Source organism: Mytilus edulis, chromosome 7 (assembly GCF_963676685.1).
Source record: "Mytilus edulis chromosome 7, xbMytEdul2.2, whole genome shotgun sequence".
Classification (NCBI taxonomy): domain Eukaryota; kingdom Metazoa; phylum Mollusca; class Bivalvia; order Mytilida; family Mytilidae; genus Mytilus; species Mytilus edulis.
Window position 1 is genome coordinate 64,420,894 of NC_092350.1, and position 16,608 is coordinate 64,437,501.

At 31.7% G+C, this 16,608-nt stretch overlaps 1 protein-coding gene across 1 annotated transcript; it reads right to left on the reverse strand.

The window, feature by feature from the left end:
- LOC139483576 (neuroglian-like) lies at window positions 1-13,189 on the reverse strand. The gene is made up of 11 exons (XM_071267584.1): window positions 13,018-13,189; window positions 8,268-8,320; window positions 7,626-7,734; window positions 6,461-6,834; window positions 5,772-5,918; window positions 5,120-5,228; window positions 4,207-4,397; window positions 3,201-3,338; window positions 2,572-2,730; window positions 1,848-1,889; window positions 1-1,281 (listed from the first exon to the last, which is right to left on the reverse strand). Exons 1-11 carry the CDS (start codon window positions 13,137-13,139, stop codon window positions 491-493), a joined length of 2,235 nt encoding a protein of 744 aa, XP_071123685.1. The 5' UTR covers window positions 13,140-13,189; the 3' UTR covers window positions 1-490.
- Window positions 13,190-16,608: the final 3,419 nt, after the last annotated feature.

Below are 16,608 nucleotides of genomic sequence, written 5' to 3' on the forward strand. Positions count from 1 at the left end.
TTAATGTTCCTTAATTTATTGGTTATTTCTGTAAACTTTATCAATTTTTTCTGCTTTACTTAAATTACGAGTCAATATTATCCCAAATTTGACCTCAATCATTACAAGTGGTATCTATTATGATTTTATTCTTTTTGTACATGATTTCCAAAACAAAAGTAGAATAAGGTGAGCAACACAAACTCTTGAAATCTGCTAGTTTCATACTCAAACATATTTTGAATTTTTAGTGAATTTAGGGATTAGTAGGACATTTATGCTTTATATTTCTTTTTAAAGTTGGAACTCTTATTTTTCAACTTTCCTTTTTTTGGCATTTCTAATTTGGAATAGTTGGTAAAAAAAACGTATCATATGCATGTAGGTCCTCACTTATATATTAAACTTTAATTTTTTCAATCGTTTTGAGTTCTTGGTATACAGTAGATATATCCATTTTGATTGCATGTACCATTACAAAAATATGTCATTGTCAAACTTTACAAACAATTTAAGAAGATTTTCTTTCGTTTTTAGTGCCTTGGCCCTTAATGTTTTTGTTATTTTCATCTAAGTGCGGAGTAGAAAGAAACACGTCACTACGAAACTTTTCGACAAAGAGACGATTAAAAACTCTATCATTCCTGAAATGTGTCCCTCCTTCTAATGTTTTCGTCTCGTCCAATACGCATGCGTTTCTGTTATATTCGACACTGTTCCGGTTATTGTGCTGCATTTGTATAGACTTTCGGTCAGTATACTGTTCACACCAATCAGTACATTTCCTAATTGTACTTGTGACTGCTGTCCATTGAGTATCAAGTAATTGTGAAGTATCTTCTTTGTGGTCACGTGGTTCTGCATTAAGTGCTGAAAGGCTGAATGTGTGTTCTGTTATTTCGATTGTTGGTATAGCGTATAAGTGGTTATCGGACACCGCTTTGATCTGTGTATACGGATTTTCAAACTCAGGTATACTATAATGGTCTTCCGAAGACTGTTCCGACGACTGATCCGAGGTTCTTGTATATCGTCTCATTTGCACAATTTCAAAATAGTCCGGAATCATTACACTTTCGTCAATTCTGGTGTACAAAGATACAGGTCGGCTGTTAACGTCAATTTCATTTGTTTGTACATGTACATCGTCGTTACTATAGGTACTTTCTTGAAATTGGTAATTCCCACTTTTTGACATTGTTTGCTTTCGAAAATAAGTAAAAATACAAACGAAAGTAATACTTAATAAAACGCTTAAGCCAAACACAGACGATACAACCAGTACGTACCGTTCAGCAAATTCTGTAAAATATAATCATATGATTGTGTACGTATGTTTTAGATTTCTCTGTTTCAATAACAAGATGTGCATAATGTACAATAAAACTAGAATGCAAATCAACGGCTAAAAGAATGCAAAACACAAAAAAAATAAAACATATAAAACAAAACAAAAAACAGCACCGTAACTAATCTTTAAAAGGTACAAACAAAGAACAGCCGCTAAATCAATATGCCGAGCTAAGTTTTCACGTCAACAACATTTTATTGAGTCCATTCATTGCTTTTTTTTTTTTATTGTAAACTGTTTGTGATTTGGATATACTGTGCTGTATACTATGAATCAAATAAGAGAAATTTGAGCCAAATTGGAGAATATGAACTTGACAGATGATTTCCCATTAAATTCTACCCAATACACTATCTGAATTACAATCTTGAATTGTTAAAAGTAAACTACATGCATACTACGATACATTATTTCTCTCATCATTAATAAAAAGAAAAGTAGAATTTAAAACCTTTTTTACTGAAGAAATATAATTGAATTAAAATTGAGCAATTCTAAAATTGGTGGTCATTCTAACCTTGAACTTCGTTGCGTGACAGGTTTCTAGAATTATCTGTGTCTGTGTAAAAACAGAATAAAAGCAGTTCAAATTATGCAAAAATAAAATATAAATACCTCTATTTTTCTAATATTGCTACACTATAATGATATCAAACGTATCATATTTTCGTGTTCTGACTACATTTGACTAAAGTTTTTGTCATCAAGCTGTCTTGTGTTGCTCTTTTCAGGAATTTAAGTGTATCATACAAGTACTCATTGCTAGATTTTGATTGGCTAGTACGAGGAGGACTTTCAAGTCTGTCACAGATTCCTTTTTGTTAATGTCACCGTAACGCGCAAAGAAAAATAATTTAACGACAATTTGAAATTCTACATTTCGTCAACTGCTTAAAAAATTGACTTTGTATTCATGACATTTTTTTCATTTGATACCAACAACTTTGTTATATTAGTTTGTTCAATTGAACGAACTACAGTAGATATAAGGAAAATTGGAAGAATTTGGAGTATGTTACCCTGGCATAGCTTTGCTTGCACAAAATAAGGCGTTCATTGACAATGTGCTGTTCATTGTTTGCCTTTGTGTGTATGCATATTTCGAAACAGGTTGAGTTTTGGTATTTACAAATGACACATCATTTGTATAACTGACTTTTATGAAGCAAACAAATGAATTCATGAGTGTTTCTTTTCTCATCTTTTATAGTTTATTAACTATTTGTAAAATTATCACTTACGTAGAACATTCAAGTAAAAATCACTAAAAACATATCCATATGTATTAGAGACATTACATTGGAGAACCATTCTATCCATTACATTCACATTAGAAATAACAGCTTTGTTGGGATAAGGTATTCTGATCTTTCTTAATTTCACAGCAGGATGCCTGGATACTGCAAATAAATTTTTAAAGCGTTGTTTAACTATTTTATCTAATGACCGAATAATCTTTTGTTGTAAAAAACATAAAGTTTATTTAAAAAATTGAACACATATCTACATGTTACCGTTTGATGTTGAATATTTGACATATATACAGGTATTATCACTCAGGTTTACATAAAAACATAACACTGGGTGGACATGTACATGAACTGCTATTTTTTTGGCAACGCTTTACATGAAGATCACTCCCACTGAATGGTTCCTGTAGCTTAACATCAAGTTATTTCAAGTGTTCAACGTAGTGTTTTTAAACTCTCATTTTACTTGTGTTTATTTTTACCCCTTTTGGTTGATTGGGTGTCCCACAATATTCCACTGATTATATCAATCTTTGTGTAAATTCTCTTTCTTTTGTGTACAATACTTTCACGTTTAATTTTTTGCCACATATCGTATGTTTTTGAATGATTTTTCATACCTTTAAATGTTTCTCCGTTAATGAACCATTCAATGTCTAGCATTGGTAATCCTGTGGCATTGCAGTAAAAAGTAACCGATTCACCGTTATTAGCAGTTATACTTTCTGGTTTTCTTTCCATCGACCAGTGTGGTTCAGCTATAAAGACAAGCATGATTGTTGGCATGAGGTAAATATAACAAGCTTTTTCATTTAAAACAAACTAAAATGGAAAATTAAAGATATGTGCCGTAAAAATTATTTTCAAATTTTGAATTGCGTTTTTGGTGTTTAATGTACATTTACACCATTTGACGTTTAACTTATTTGTACACACTGTTTCGCTCTGTGTATTTCTTAGTCTTACGTTTGTATATGTCCCCATTTTATATCACCAAAATTTGAAAACTTTAAGATCTTAAACATGCCATGAAACGATTGATAAATATATGATGTCAAATCTTATCAATGCCATAACAATGAACTTTCGATGAAAACTTATAGTTGATAGACTGAGCACAGTTATGCATATCAAATTCCGTATTGTATTTATAATGCCCATAAAAGGAGTTGTGGTATGAGTACCAATGAGACAATTTCAATCCAATTCACAAATTACAAAAGTAAACCATTCAACACAGAACCTTTATTTCTGTTATTTAAGCAACTGATATCTTCTTTTCAATTCCTTAATATTTTGCCATGAAGTTACTTGTAATGGCTATCTATACTGTATGAGTATTGTTCATAGTTTACATTACCATTATGTTGTAATTTGTGGATAGTGTTCTGTTTGGCAAATAATACGACATTTCGTTTTATACAGATACGTTTAATTGAGATTAGCAAAATATTGACAAAGAATACATAAAAAATGATCCCGCAAAAACAAAATCCAAATACACGACAAAAATAAACATTAATCTATGCTTAGCAATAACATGCACCAGGTCTAGCATGCCTTTAAAATCAAGAAACGTTCATGAAAACAACCATTGGAAGGTTATTAAATAATATAATAACTTGCATTTTATATCAACATTTATAACCTTCTCCAGATTTAGGTCAACTGAGTTTTCTGCAGAACACTTGTAAGTACCGACGTGATCGTCAATATGTAGTTTTGGTATGATGTGTACTTGTCCCTCATGGAGATACTCCCATCCGAAACTGTGCTTATCTTCATTTCGAAACTGCCAAGTTATTTTGGGAATCGGACTTTAAAAAAATTAATATAAAATATGTATAAGCTAGTTATGTGAATAATCACATAATGTTTGTCTCCCTAATGTTTGATAGTAATGCTTACTTTGATGTGTGACACATACGTACACTTAACCTGAATAGCATTGCTTGCTAAAATGTTGGGACATCTGACAATGGATTAAAGTTCCTCGTGTAACTTTTCTGTATTGTGAATTAAGTAATTCTGTTTTTTTTTTCTTAAATACAAAATGTCATTGCTTGTATCTATTATGAGTTAATTGTCATTGTTACGAATGTTATGAATCAACACTAAAGTCCAAATGAGCATGCAAACATGTTTCGAGTGGTTTGTCCTACATATACGTTATAAAATAACACTGTCAATTAACTAATTTAAACATTACTGATACTCTCACATAGATAACAGAATAAATACTTAAAATACTGCAATCGGTTGTCATCTACATAGGACACAAAATTGACTTTCAAATCAAAAACATTAAAAAGTCAAAACAAAGTAAGATGTTGACGAGCATTGAGGACCGAAGTTCCTAAAAGCTATGACCAATAGAGCTTCGCTAATATTTAATGTTTGAACTCATGGTACTAGTTTTAACAAATACATAAACCTGAACTATTATTTACTTAATATCGATATATGCTCCATGTATATACATTAAGTATGTGAATGTATACTATACACAATACTGGATGCAGTACAAGTGTACACTTACTTTCCACCAAATATACACTTCAAAATAAGCCTTCGTCCCTGTAAACCAACAACTGAGCTTCCTGAGAACCACATAAAATGAAGAGGTACATGTTTACGACCAGTCTCGCCTACAGAATACAACAAAAGTTAGAGGTTGGTTAATATTAGATATACGTCTGTCAACAAACTCTTCAATTTAAATGTGTTTGTTTCTCTAATGATTGTTTTACTTCCTTTTCAAAGATTTTCAAAGATTTTTCCAAAATTCATCATTTAATGAGAACATATATTTCACTAGTGATGAAAAATATCTATCTCACATCGCTCAATAAATGTTAAAATAGCACTAAAAATAAGAGATACATATGCATTATACGACATGCTTATCATTAATTTTGAAAACTTGATATATTTGCTAGACGCGTAACCATTATCATCAATGATAGTGAAATCCTTGGAAGGATACATTAATAAGTAGTATTTGTTCTTTCGTTGTCTTTTATTTTGTCTTTGGTGCTCTCTTTTTAAATTGGATTTTTGTTTTTCAATCCTTAACTGTTGCCCTTTTGCTAGATTTAGAAATATACAATAAAAAAAATCCTTGAAACCTTGTGAGCTATACTTTCAATTGCTATATAACATGCTATAAGCATGCAATATTTAGCTCTTACATGAAAAATTATCACAACTTCTTGAAGGCTGAACAACCGTTCCGTAAGATAATACTCGTTCGTTGGTAATTGGATTTGTCGCTATACAAATGTAGGATTTTCCTCCATGATAGTCATTTTCATCGACATTTATAATGAAAAGATTACCTAGTTAAAAAAAAAATTTAAAAATAACTTGAAAAAATTGTAATTATGTTTGTTTGTCGTTTAGTCTCAACACGGCATATTTATAAATGACGCTTTGTCTTACATATGCAGTTCATGTTGCCGCGATGACTAAGTTGCCTCGGTAGAAAAACTTCAATTGTACCAACCTATACAGTCTGCAGGTGGAATTAAACTCCTCGTGGGGCAGATGTTTGAGAATTCAATCTTAATTCAGTACGAATTTTAGTTTGAGAGTGGCACAAAAACCCAAACATAACAAAGCAACCAATTAATCTGACAGCTTTTGATCGGAGCTGATTCGTTTTGTTATAATTAAAAGATATGTATATTGTTATGAACGCATTTTGTCTGTTAATTTATCTACAGTATTTCAAAAAGACAATTACTATAATTGTGAATACGCTTATCGTAATTGTTTTGGATATAAAATAACCATCATGCATTTAATAAATACGATTTGTTTAATTTTAGTGAATTGACAAGACACATCCAACGGTCAAGTATGTTGATAAAATAATAACCTAAAAAATCTGTTGATATAACTCTCGTATAATTGATAGAATATACTAAACCAGTTATGGCGTCTTTCAAGCCCCATTCTAACTTTGCAGTTGGTATGCTGTGTGGTGCATGGCATGGAAGTCTCAACGAATAACCAAACTTGACGAATATCTTCTTATCTTTTCTTTTTCTAAACTGTTTCAATTTAGCCTGCTTTAAGTTGACAAAATCGGACATTGATGTACCAAATTCGTTAATTGCACTACACTGATAAATAGCATCGTCCACACTTCTTGTGTACTTTATCAAAATTGTACCAGAGGCATACATTGTAACCATTCTATCATTATATTCGCTTATATTGAACATTACTCCATTTTTTGTCCATTCAAAACTGTTTAAAATATGATACAAAATATACACACACCATATATAAACATATAATACACATTTTAAAACTAAAAGAAATATAATAAAAAGAAAGAAATGTAATTCTGTCTTGTATCATTTGAAATGAAGTTTTTCGGGTTTCTGAATACATACGGTAAAGTCATGGGTATCGTTTTTAGAAACCATTTGTAAAATTGCAAAACAAATTATGTTTAAAAGCAACAGTCAGTCAAGTTATGCTACAATGTTAAACATGTGCTCATTTTGTAACAGTGTGCGACACAGGCTGATGTTTTCCAAAGTGGTATTATAATACTTGTTAAGCGCTTATTTTAAACTGCTATCGAATGTCTTCAAGAGCATATCCGTACATTAGTATGTTATATAATGTTTGATGTAACGCGTCTACTGAATGGCTGACAGTGTGTTGTCTCTCCGCTCAGAGACAGGATTATGTCAGGTGAACATGACGTCATCAACGTTTTTTTTCAGTAATTATGCCAGATTAAAATAAAATTTTAAAATAAAATTATAAGGAATGACTGTTTCTGTCTATACAGAATAAAATTTTAAAATATGTATTGCACACTTTAAAATAACACGCTACGAGGGGTTTTCAGTGTGCACCAAATTCTTGATGGTTTTTTTTCATAAACAGAAAAAAAATTCAGTCATTCCTTATAACATGTAAATTGTAAAAATATATCATAATTATATGCTTTCCTTCAAATTTTAGATGGAAGGATATATTTATATGTATTTAAATATTTAACGATGTATAGTGTAGTTATTTACATTGGTTTTGGAAAGCCATCAGCACTACATGGTAGTTCCATTTGGTCTCCAACACTGTAATACATGTATCGTGGTGGATATGTAATGATTCTTGGAGGGCTTTCAATTTCTACAAATTTTATAAGGTACTTGAAGTATTGACAATAGTTTAAAATAAAAGATGAGTTAATGTACATTGAATTTGTAGTTGTAAAAACTAAGGATTTATAGAAAGTGTGAATAAAACATAAACTATAAGAAAACAGTTTTTGACTGACATTCAAACAGGTTTCTAAATGCCTGTATGTTTGCTCGACTGTTATCGACTAAACAGGCAACCTTCTGCCTCTTCTATTGACAATGCAGTGTTTACTATCTTACCATAACTCGCATTTAAACGCATGTGGAATTTAGAAGTAACAGTTTCTTAGTGTTGTGTCGTTGTTCTCCTCTTATATAATTGCGTTTCTCTCGGTTTAAGTTTGCTACCCCGATTTTGTTTTTGTCCATGGATTTATGAGTTTTGAACAGCGGTATACTACTGTTGCCTTTATGCTTCAAATAATTTCTTTGTATCATTTTGTAAGAAACACAGATAAAGGACTACATTGATGTGTTACTCGATTTGTAGTCGTTTTGAGGATTTCAAAAGAAAAACCTTACCTGAGGTTATATTGACTTCCAAAGTTTGGTTTGACTGGCACTTTTCATCAAACCTATGAAAAGATTAACAGCAAGTTATTTTAGCAAATTCCGGGTACCCTTTTGCAAAATAATATCTGCCCTTTTGAATTTTTATGGACGACCCTGCAATTATGTTAGCGGTATAGTGTCTGGGTTACAAATGTCCACGTATTTAATACAATTGTAACCACAATATAATATTAACTGCCTCGATTTTGACATACCATAATGAAATTTTTAAACGTATTTGTACTTGCATAGGTTTAACGATTGGTGCTACATATGGCGCATCAACTGTATAACGTGCCAAAAACAAAGTTCTAACATTTTTTTCTATTGGATATGTGTTGGTTGGTCTTTTCTGTCCCTTAAGTGGTATACTTTTTGCTTGTTTAGTGTTGATTTGATTGCATATCTTACCTAGTTTTATCTTTAACTTTGAAAGGTTACATTTTGCAACACTTAACAAAGACGCAACATTCGACTTCAAGTAGAGTCTTTACCGAATAGTTATTAAAGATACCATAATTACACATGTCACGATTATTGACATCCATATCAGGACTGAAGTGTTGATTACTGGGCTGGTGATACTAGCAGTGGCATCGACCCAGTGGTGTAAATAGTTATCAAAGGTACCGTGATTATAATCTAGTACGCCAGACGCCCATTTTGTCTACATAAAACTCATCAGTGACGCTTATATTAAATTATTTATCAAGCCAAACAAGTACAAAGTTTAAGAGCATTGAGGATCCGAAATTCCAAAAATTGCATCAAATACGGCTAAGGTAATCTATGCCTGGGATATAAAAAATCCTAGTTTTTTTCGAAAAATTCTAAGTTTTGTAAACAGGAAATCTAAAAATGTCTAGATTATTGATATTCAAAACGAGACCTTTGATTTCTTTTCCTTCACTTGTTTCAAATGTTTTTGTATCCTAATATTTACATTTTATTTATCTCCTACGCCTGATTATGACACTTATATGGACGTCTCTTCATTAAAATTACCATATTATATTGTTTAAGAATTATAATTCATCAGATATGTGTTTACACTTGTAAGCCCTTTTCCTTTTTTCTGATATATGTTGTATGTCCTTATTTTTGTAGATTTATTTATTTTCGTTGGAACCTCTTTTCGCTGATTGAGGAAAACATGCTCTTTTGTGGATAATAGGTTTCGTGGTTTGCATACAAACATATATCGGACTTGTTATTTGTTAAATCTATACATTTAGTACACTTGAACCAACGAAATCGTCGAACAGTGGTATTCCAGGAGTTACCACAGTATCCAATCAAAATTCAGAAAGAAAAAACTTTTTTGATACGAGCGTCACTGGTGAGTCTTATGTAGATGAAACGCGCGACTAGCGCACTGACTTATAATCCTGGTACCTTTGATAACAATTTACAAAAGAGAGCCGAAGTTTCCATATGGAGACTGGTCTTTTAGATGCTGGATATATACTATTATTATTACATGATATTTCCTTATTCCATATAAAGCGTTAATGAAATATTTTCGAAGAACTTAAAATCATGCATGAAATATGAATCATCAACCTTGAATACTGTTGTCAATTTTTCTGCACTTGCCATATAACATGTTATAACTTTCAATGCATAGGATTTCCGTTGAATTTAGTTAAGTTCACTTGAAATCTACATGTTGATATTTTATTCATGTAAAATAAATAACGTACAATTATTACGAGGCTTTCTATTTTAATATGTTATGAAGATTTTATATCCTGACCGTAAAAGTGATATCAATTGTAATAATAGGTCTTGATTTTTCTCTATACTATACCATACTATAAAAGGACTTGGTAAACTACGATGACAATGGTTTGTTAAGAGAGTTCAGAGTGTATCAATTATCAGTGTACGTGAACTGTTTGATAAATTGTAATAATTCATCAAATATTGCGTTTCATATTGTGTAATGGAATAAACCAGACGTGTTTCATTTGAATGATACATCTGCACTTTAAGCAAACAAGTTATTAAAACGTTGAGTAATTTCGAGGCCCACTTTAAACCACATTTATCTAATTGGGACATTGGACAGCTAAAAAGATGATTTGTTTCCCTTTTTGGTGATAAAAGATATACTACATCAACTTCAAATGGAATGAATACAAAATATCAAAATATTTTGTTTGTTTCTTCTGTCACTGTTCATGCTGGACATGATCAAATACAGGACGATGCTTGGTATTTCAACCAAAGATGAAGAACTGGATCTTCCATCACTGTATTGGATACCTAAACTACATAAGTGTCCTTACAAACAGCGGTATATTGCTGGGTCTTCCAAATGCTCCACAAAACCTCTTTCTAAATTATTAACATCCATTTTATCAGCAATCAAAGACGGGCTTCAAAGTTATTGTGAAACTGCCTATTCTAGAGGTGGCGTGAATCAGATGTGGATACTTAAAAATTCCAAAGATCTTTTAGAGTACATACAATCTAACTCTCTTTCATCTTGTAACAGTATTAAAACATTTGACTTCTCTACTCTTTACACAAGTATTCCACATTCCAAACTTAAAGACAAATTAAAAGAGTTGGTATTACTTTGCTTCGTAAAAAAGAATGGCCAACGTAGATACAAGTATCTTGTCTTAGGGAGGGATAAATCCTACTTTGTAAAGAATCACTCTGATTCAAACAAAAAATTCTCTGAAATCGATATTATCAAGATGCTTGATTTCTTGATTGACAACATATTTGTTACGTTCGGAGGACGTGTTTTTCAACAGACTGTCGGCATACCAATGGGAACAAACTGTGCCCCTCTACTTGCTGACTTGTTTCTTTATTATTATGAGGCTGACTTCATGCAGGAACTTCTTAGGAAGAAAGATAAGAAGTTAGCAATATCCTTTAACTCTACTTTCCGCTATATAGATGACGTTCTTTCACTAAACAATTCAAAATTTGGTGACTATGTGGAACGCATCTATCCCATCGAATTGGAGATAAAGGATACTACAGATACAGTTAAGTCAGCTTCATATCTTGACTTACATCTAGAAATTGACAATGAGGGTCGGTTGAAGACAAAACTTTACGACAAAAGAGATGATTTCAGCTTTCCAATTGTGAACTTTCCATTTCTAAGTAGCAACATTCCAGCAGCACCTGCATACGGGGTATATATCTCTCAATTGATACGATATTCCCGTGCTTGCATTTCCTATCATGATTTTCTTGATAGAGGGTTACTGCTCACAAGGAAGCTATTAAATCAAGAGTTCCAAATGGTGAAGTTGAAATCATCCCTTCGTAAATTTTACGGACGCCATCACGAGTTGGTTGACCGTTATGGAATAACCATTTCACAAATGATATCGGATATGTTCCTCACGTCGTAACTACAATCCCCTTCCCTTTCATGAATTTGACCTACCGAATTAGACTATTTACCGGATTTGTAATCACATAAGCAACACGACGGGTGCCGCATGTGGAGCAGGATCTGCTTACCCTTCCGGAGCACCTGAGATCACCCCTAGTTTTTGGTGGGGTTCGTGTTGTTTATTCTTTAGTTTTCTATGTTGTGTCATGTGTACTATTGTTTTTCTGTTTGTCTTTTTCATTTTTAGCCATGGCGTTGTCAGTTTGTTTTAGATTTGTGAGTTTGACTGTCCCTTTGGTATCTTTCGTCCCTCTTTTAAATAATAATCGGCTTTACAAAACAACAATCTTCTCTTTCTATAAATGCAAACGCAAATTGGGAACACAAAGAAGTTTAGATGTCTCAAAAGCAATGTCACATGCATCCAAATGTGTACAATTTGGAAATTAGTATGGCGTTCATTATCAATGAACTATATAGTATATATTTGTTAAGAGGCTAGCTGAAGGACGCCCACGGGTGCGGGAATTTCTCGCTACATCGAAGACCTGTTGGTGGCCTTCTGATGTTGTTTTTCTATGGTCGGGTTGTTGTCGATTTGACACATTCCTCATTTCCATTCTAAATTTTATTCTCTATATTATCCTTCACCTCGAAACACTCAAACTTAAACATTTCTGGAGCAGGATCTACTAACCTGTCTGGAGCACCTGGGATCACCTCCAGTTTTGAAGGTGTTATTGTACATTTGTCTTTAGTTTTTTAAGTTTTGTCTTGTGTACTGCAATATCTTTCTGTTTGTCTTTTCCTTTTTAGCCATGGCGTTGCCAGGTTATTTTCGATCTAAGAGTTTGACTAATATCTGGTTTATTTTGTCCCTCTTATAAAAGTCAACAAGTGTCTGTAGTCTTAATATACCACAATATTCATAAGAAATCGATTTGAGACTGAAATCCATATAAATTGATCTATATAACAAGACAAATTTACGTTGTCGACGTATTCCGTCTCGGTTTTTATTTTTTCCAGATTTTAACATGGGTAAAATCAAGTTGTTTTGTATTATTATTCCTCGTTGTCTCCTTTGATTTACTAGTCTGATTTGCAATTGTTGACTGTCCCTTGTAATAAGTTATGCAGTTTTCAGTTGAAAGTACATTTCAAATTACCTTAAAATAAGGACAATTCAAAGTAAATAAACAAATATATCCTAAAAATCAGGGGTGTTTTTCCTCTTTAGAAAATAATTTTCCACCTTTTTTTCTAACAATTCTAAAACTGGACTGACTCGTCTAATTACTTCTAACGAAGAAGTATGGCAGTTGCTTTATTAAGTTTATGAAGAACTCATACCTTGAATTTTCAGAGCAGTTCTGCACAATCGAACCTTCACTGGCAGATAAACGGCACATACACATATAGTATAGGAAATTCCAAAACATATTAGCTAAAGTGCCAAATGGAAGAATTAGCATCGATGCATCACTGTCTACATGTGAACGAGTTGATTTGTATATTTCCGCATATTGATGACCAATTTCCGTACTGATGGGAAATAATCGTTCAATGACGAGTTGTATAACAACACCAATCATTAATGTATCATTCAATTGAAAATCATGAAGGTCTATCAAAGGAGTAAGTTCGGTAAGAGCCATATTTGGTCCCATTTATAAAGTTCATAGTTATAAGATAATAAATGTTTTAATTTGCCTTAAAGACATGTGTGAAAGGTCAGAACTTTTTTTGTCAAAGTTTAATTCTGACACATTGATTTTTACCTCAAAGAGGTCAAGATAAGAAATATGGGTGAAATTTGACAAAATCAGCTGATTTTCAACCAAATTAAGGACCGGGAAACATAGAGCGCAGACGTCGCCAAACTTGATATTTGAATGAGACATGTGAAATATCTTCACAAACATTAATTTAAAAGATCTTTTTTTTGTCGACATTTGCTCTCTATGTTTCCTGTCCAATAATCTATGGAAATTTACCCATTTTCATTGATTTTTTGGTGAAAAATCGATATGAGTACAACTTGTGACGTCATGACGTTAATGACGCAGAAACGTATTTTTTTTACAAAATGGCTTAGTTCCTAACTTATCACTTTATTAGCTATAATTAATTGTGATATTGGTCAATAAATCCGAATTACGCCAAAAAGAAGGCCATTTTAGGACCTTACCGAACATACTCCGTTTACAACTTGTGTGTGCTATCGGAATTCGGACATTTTAAATCTGAGTTGATTTGGTTGGAGATATGTCTATTGTACATGATTTGTGAACTGCTGTTTGTCTTTGCATTGGTTTAGTTTATGGCTGAAGTGTTTTCATTTTTGTTTTCCAATTTGATATTCATGATATATTAGACAGTCGCATACATTCCAACTACATTGACAACAATGTGGTAAAACAAAACCAGACATAATATGCAAATATGTCAACAGTAGGGGTGCAGCAGTAAACATTTTGTTATAACCTCAATCACTATATACACAATTAAAGATTTCAAAAAAGACAAAGACAAAATAATAGTACAATAAATAAACTTTTCATCGATACCAGGACTAAATTTAGTATATACGCTAGACGTACGTTTCGTCTAAAAAAGACTCATCAGTGACGCTCGAATCCAAAAAAGTTAAAAATGCCAAATAAAGTACGAAGTTGAAGAGCATAAGAAAGAAAAGAATAAAAATCACCATAGCATAATAAAACAATGTCGGGATGTATGGGTTCCAAACCACACTGCAATTAGTGAAGATCGATTAATCTTTTTAAACTTCTTTCCGCAATTTATCCTGGTCAGTTTTCAGGTATTATTTAAACTTAAATATGATAATTACAATGTATAGAAACCGTTTTTTTCTCTGTAATTGATCCCAATCTAAATGAGGTGTGAATTGAATAGTGATAGTAAATGATGTACAATAAAGAAAACTACAAAAATAATACAAAACATTAATATATAGATATAGATTTTCAAGTGGTTTGTACGACTACATATGCTTGTTATAGTGAGATAATAAAAATTGTATGTTCACATCAACTTATGAAATGGAAGATAGTCACTAACAATGATCGTCAAGCGGGAGATGTTTATCAGGAACTTGTATTTATTAATGTTTTGTTTCCCTGTTTATAGGAAAAACTGTAATCCGATGTAGAGTTAAGATTAAACTTATAATAAATCTTTTAATAACTATTTCTTGACTAGAGATGTTCATATCTTTAATGGTATCACGATAGATATTTACGTCGGGAATGGCATCGTTAACAGCATGTATTTTGTTTGTATTTCTGAATTTTCAATTACAAGCAGGTAAGTTATACTCATAATACTATTATTAGATGTAAAATATGATTTTTATTTGTGTAATATAATGGCAACTTGCAAGAAGAATTTATCATTTCATATTTTGAAAAAAGTAATCTTGCAATTACATAATAAAATCATGAGAAGGAATAAATACTTTGCATAACGCTTATACTGTGTGGCTTTCTTCTTTCAGTATGGGGATTGTATGATTTGTTTTTCGTTTTGTTTTGCTAGTTTTTTTGTTTCTTATTTTCTTGTTTCCTATATTGCTGTGTTCTCTAGTTTCATATTTTTCATCAGGTTTGTTGGTTTAATATTTTATTAACGTGTGTTTCCTCGTAGGAATGATACGTTTGAATTTATCTACCTTTTGATAATATTGATTTAATCTTAATCCCCTATTTTATTTTCATGCATACATAAAACATGACATTAACAAAAATCGAAAAACACATAGAAGAACATATAGAATGTATTCCAAATCGGACGATGTATATATAATTTGACATAATTAGACGCTCAACTACCAAATATAGATTTAAAAACCGAATTCCGTAAAAAAAAACCGATGAATTCATAAACTACTGTATACTATATCTACTGTTCTATATTATAAATTATTTAAGTGTATCTTATATCATGAATATCTTATACAAATGATGTTTAAATCGGACTATAAAAAATGTATAAATGGATGTCATCAGGTGGTATTTATTTTCATTCGAGATAACAGTTGATTATGTGTGACAGCTACTTGTATTGTTAAATAATGACAAGAGAACGTATGAAGAAAAATTCTAAGTATCTTGGTGACTTCTTCCGCTTTCTAGTATGTTTACATTGTATATAATGTATCTCTCGCAGCATTTCCGTTATATGAAATCTCATTTTAGGGAGGCGGAAATTTGATTTTGAAATTGATTACAAAATTTTTTTATCAAGTTATTCATCTTTATAACATAAAGTAAGAAAACCACGTCGGAAACTGTGTGCGTAGTTTCTCATTGAATTGTTTGGTATACATAATCTTACCAAGAAACAAGCCTTTTTTTGTACCGTTAGGTACATTGTTCAAGATACAATGTAGTTCAATCATTGGGTCAAACACCTTTTTGGTCTTAAACATATACAAATATCTACCAAATGAACAGGTGCAGAAAGTGTCAGATTATTGTAAACGTACCTAGCTTGAATTAGAACATAAACTCATCTCTGACCAAACCTTTTCTTTATTTGCTGGTATGCCTTGTACGTGTGGCTTTTCTCGTTTCTTTGCTACATATGACATGACTCTGTACTATTAAACATCCCGTTGTAATGTTTTTGTTCTTTTAAAATGCAATTATCTTAATGTGCGATTGTGATTTTAAAATAATTTGAACTTCAAAATTATATAATATCAAAGTTTTGTTTGTAATATAATTCTGTTTTGCTGGTGTGCTTTGTTCGAATATTTTTTGTATTTTTTGGGTAAAAAGGACGTAGTTTTTGTACCTTAAAAATCCAGCTATGTATGTTATTGTTCTAGTATAAAGTGTTGTTTTTTTGACAAATATCTGTTAATGATAAGTGCACACCAGATATTTAAAGGCAACAGAAGTATACCGCTGTTCAAAA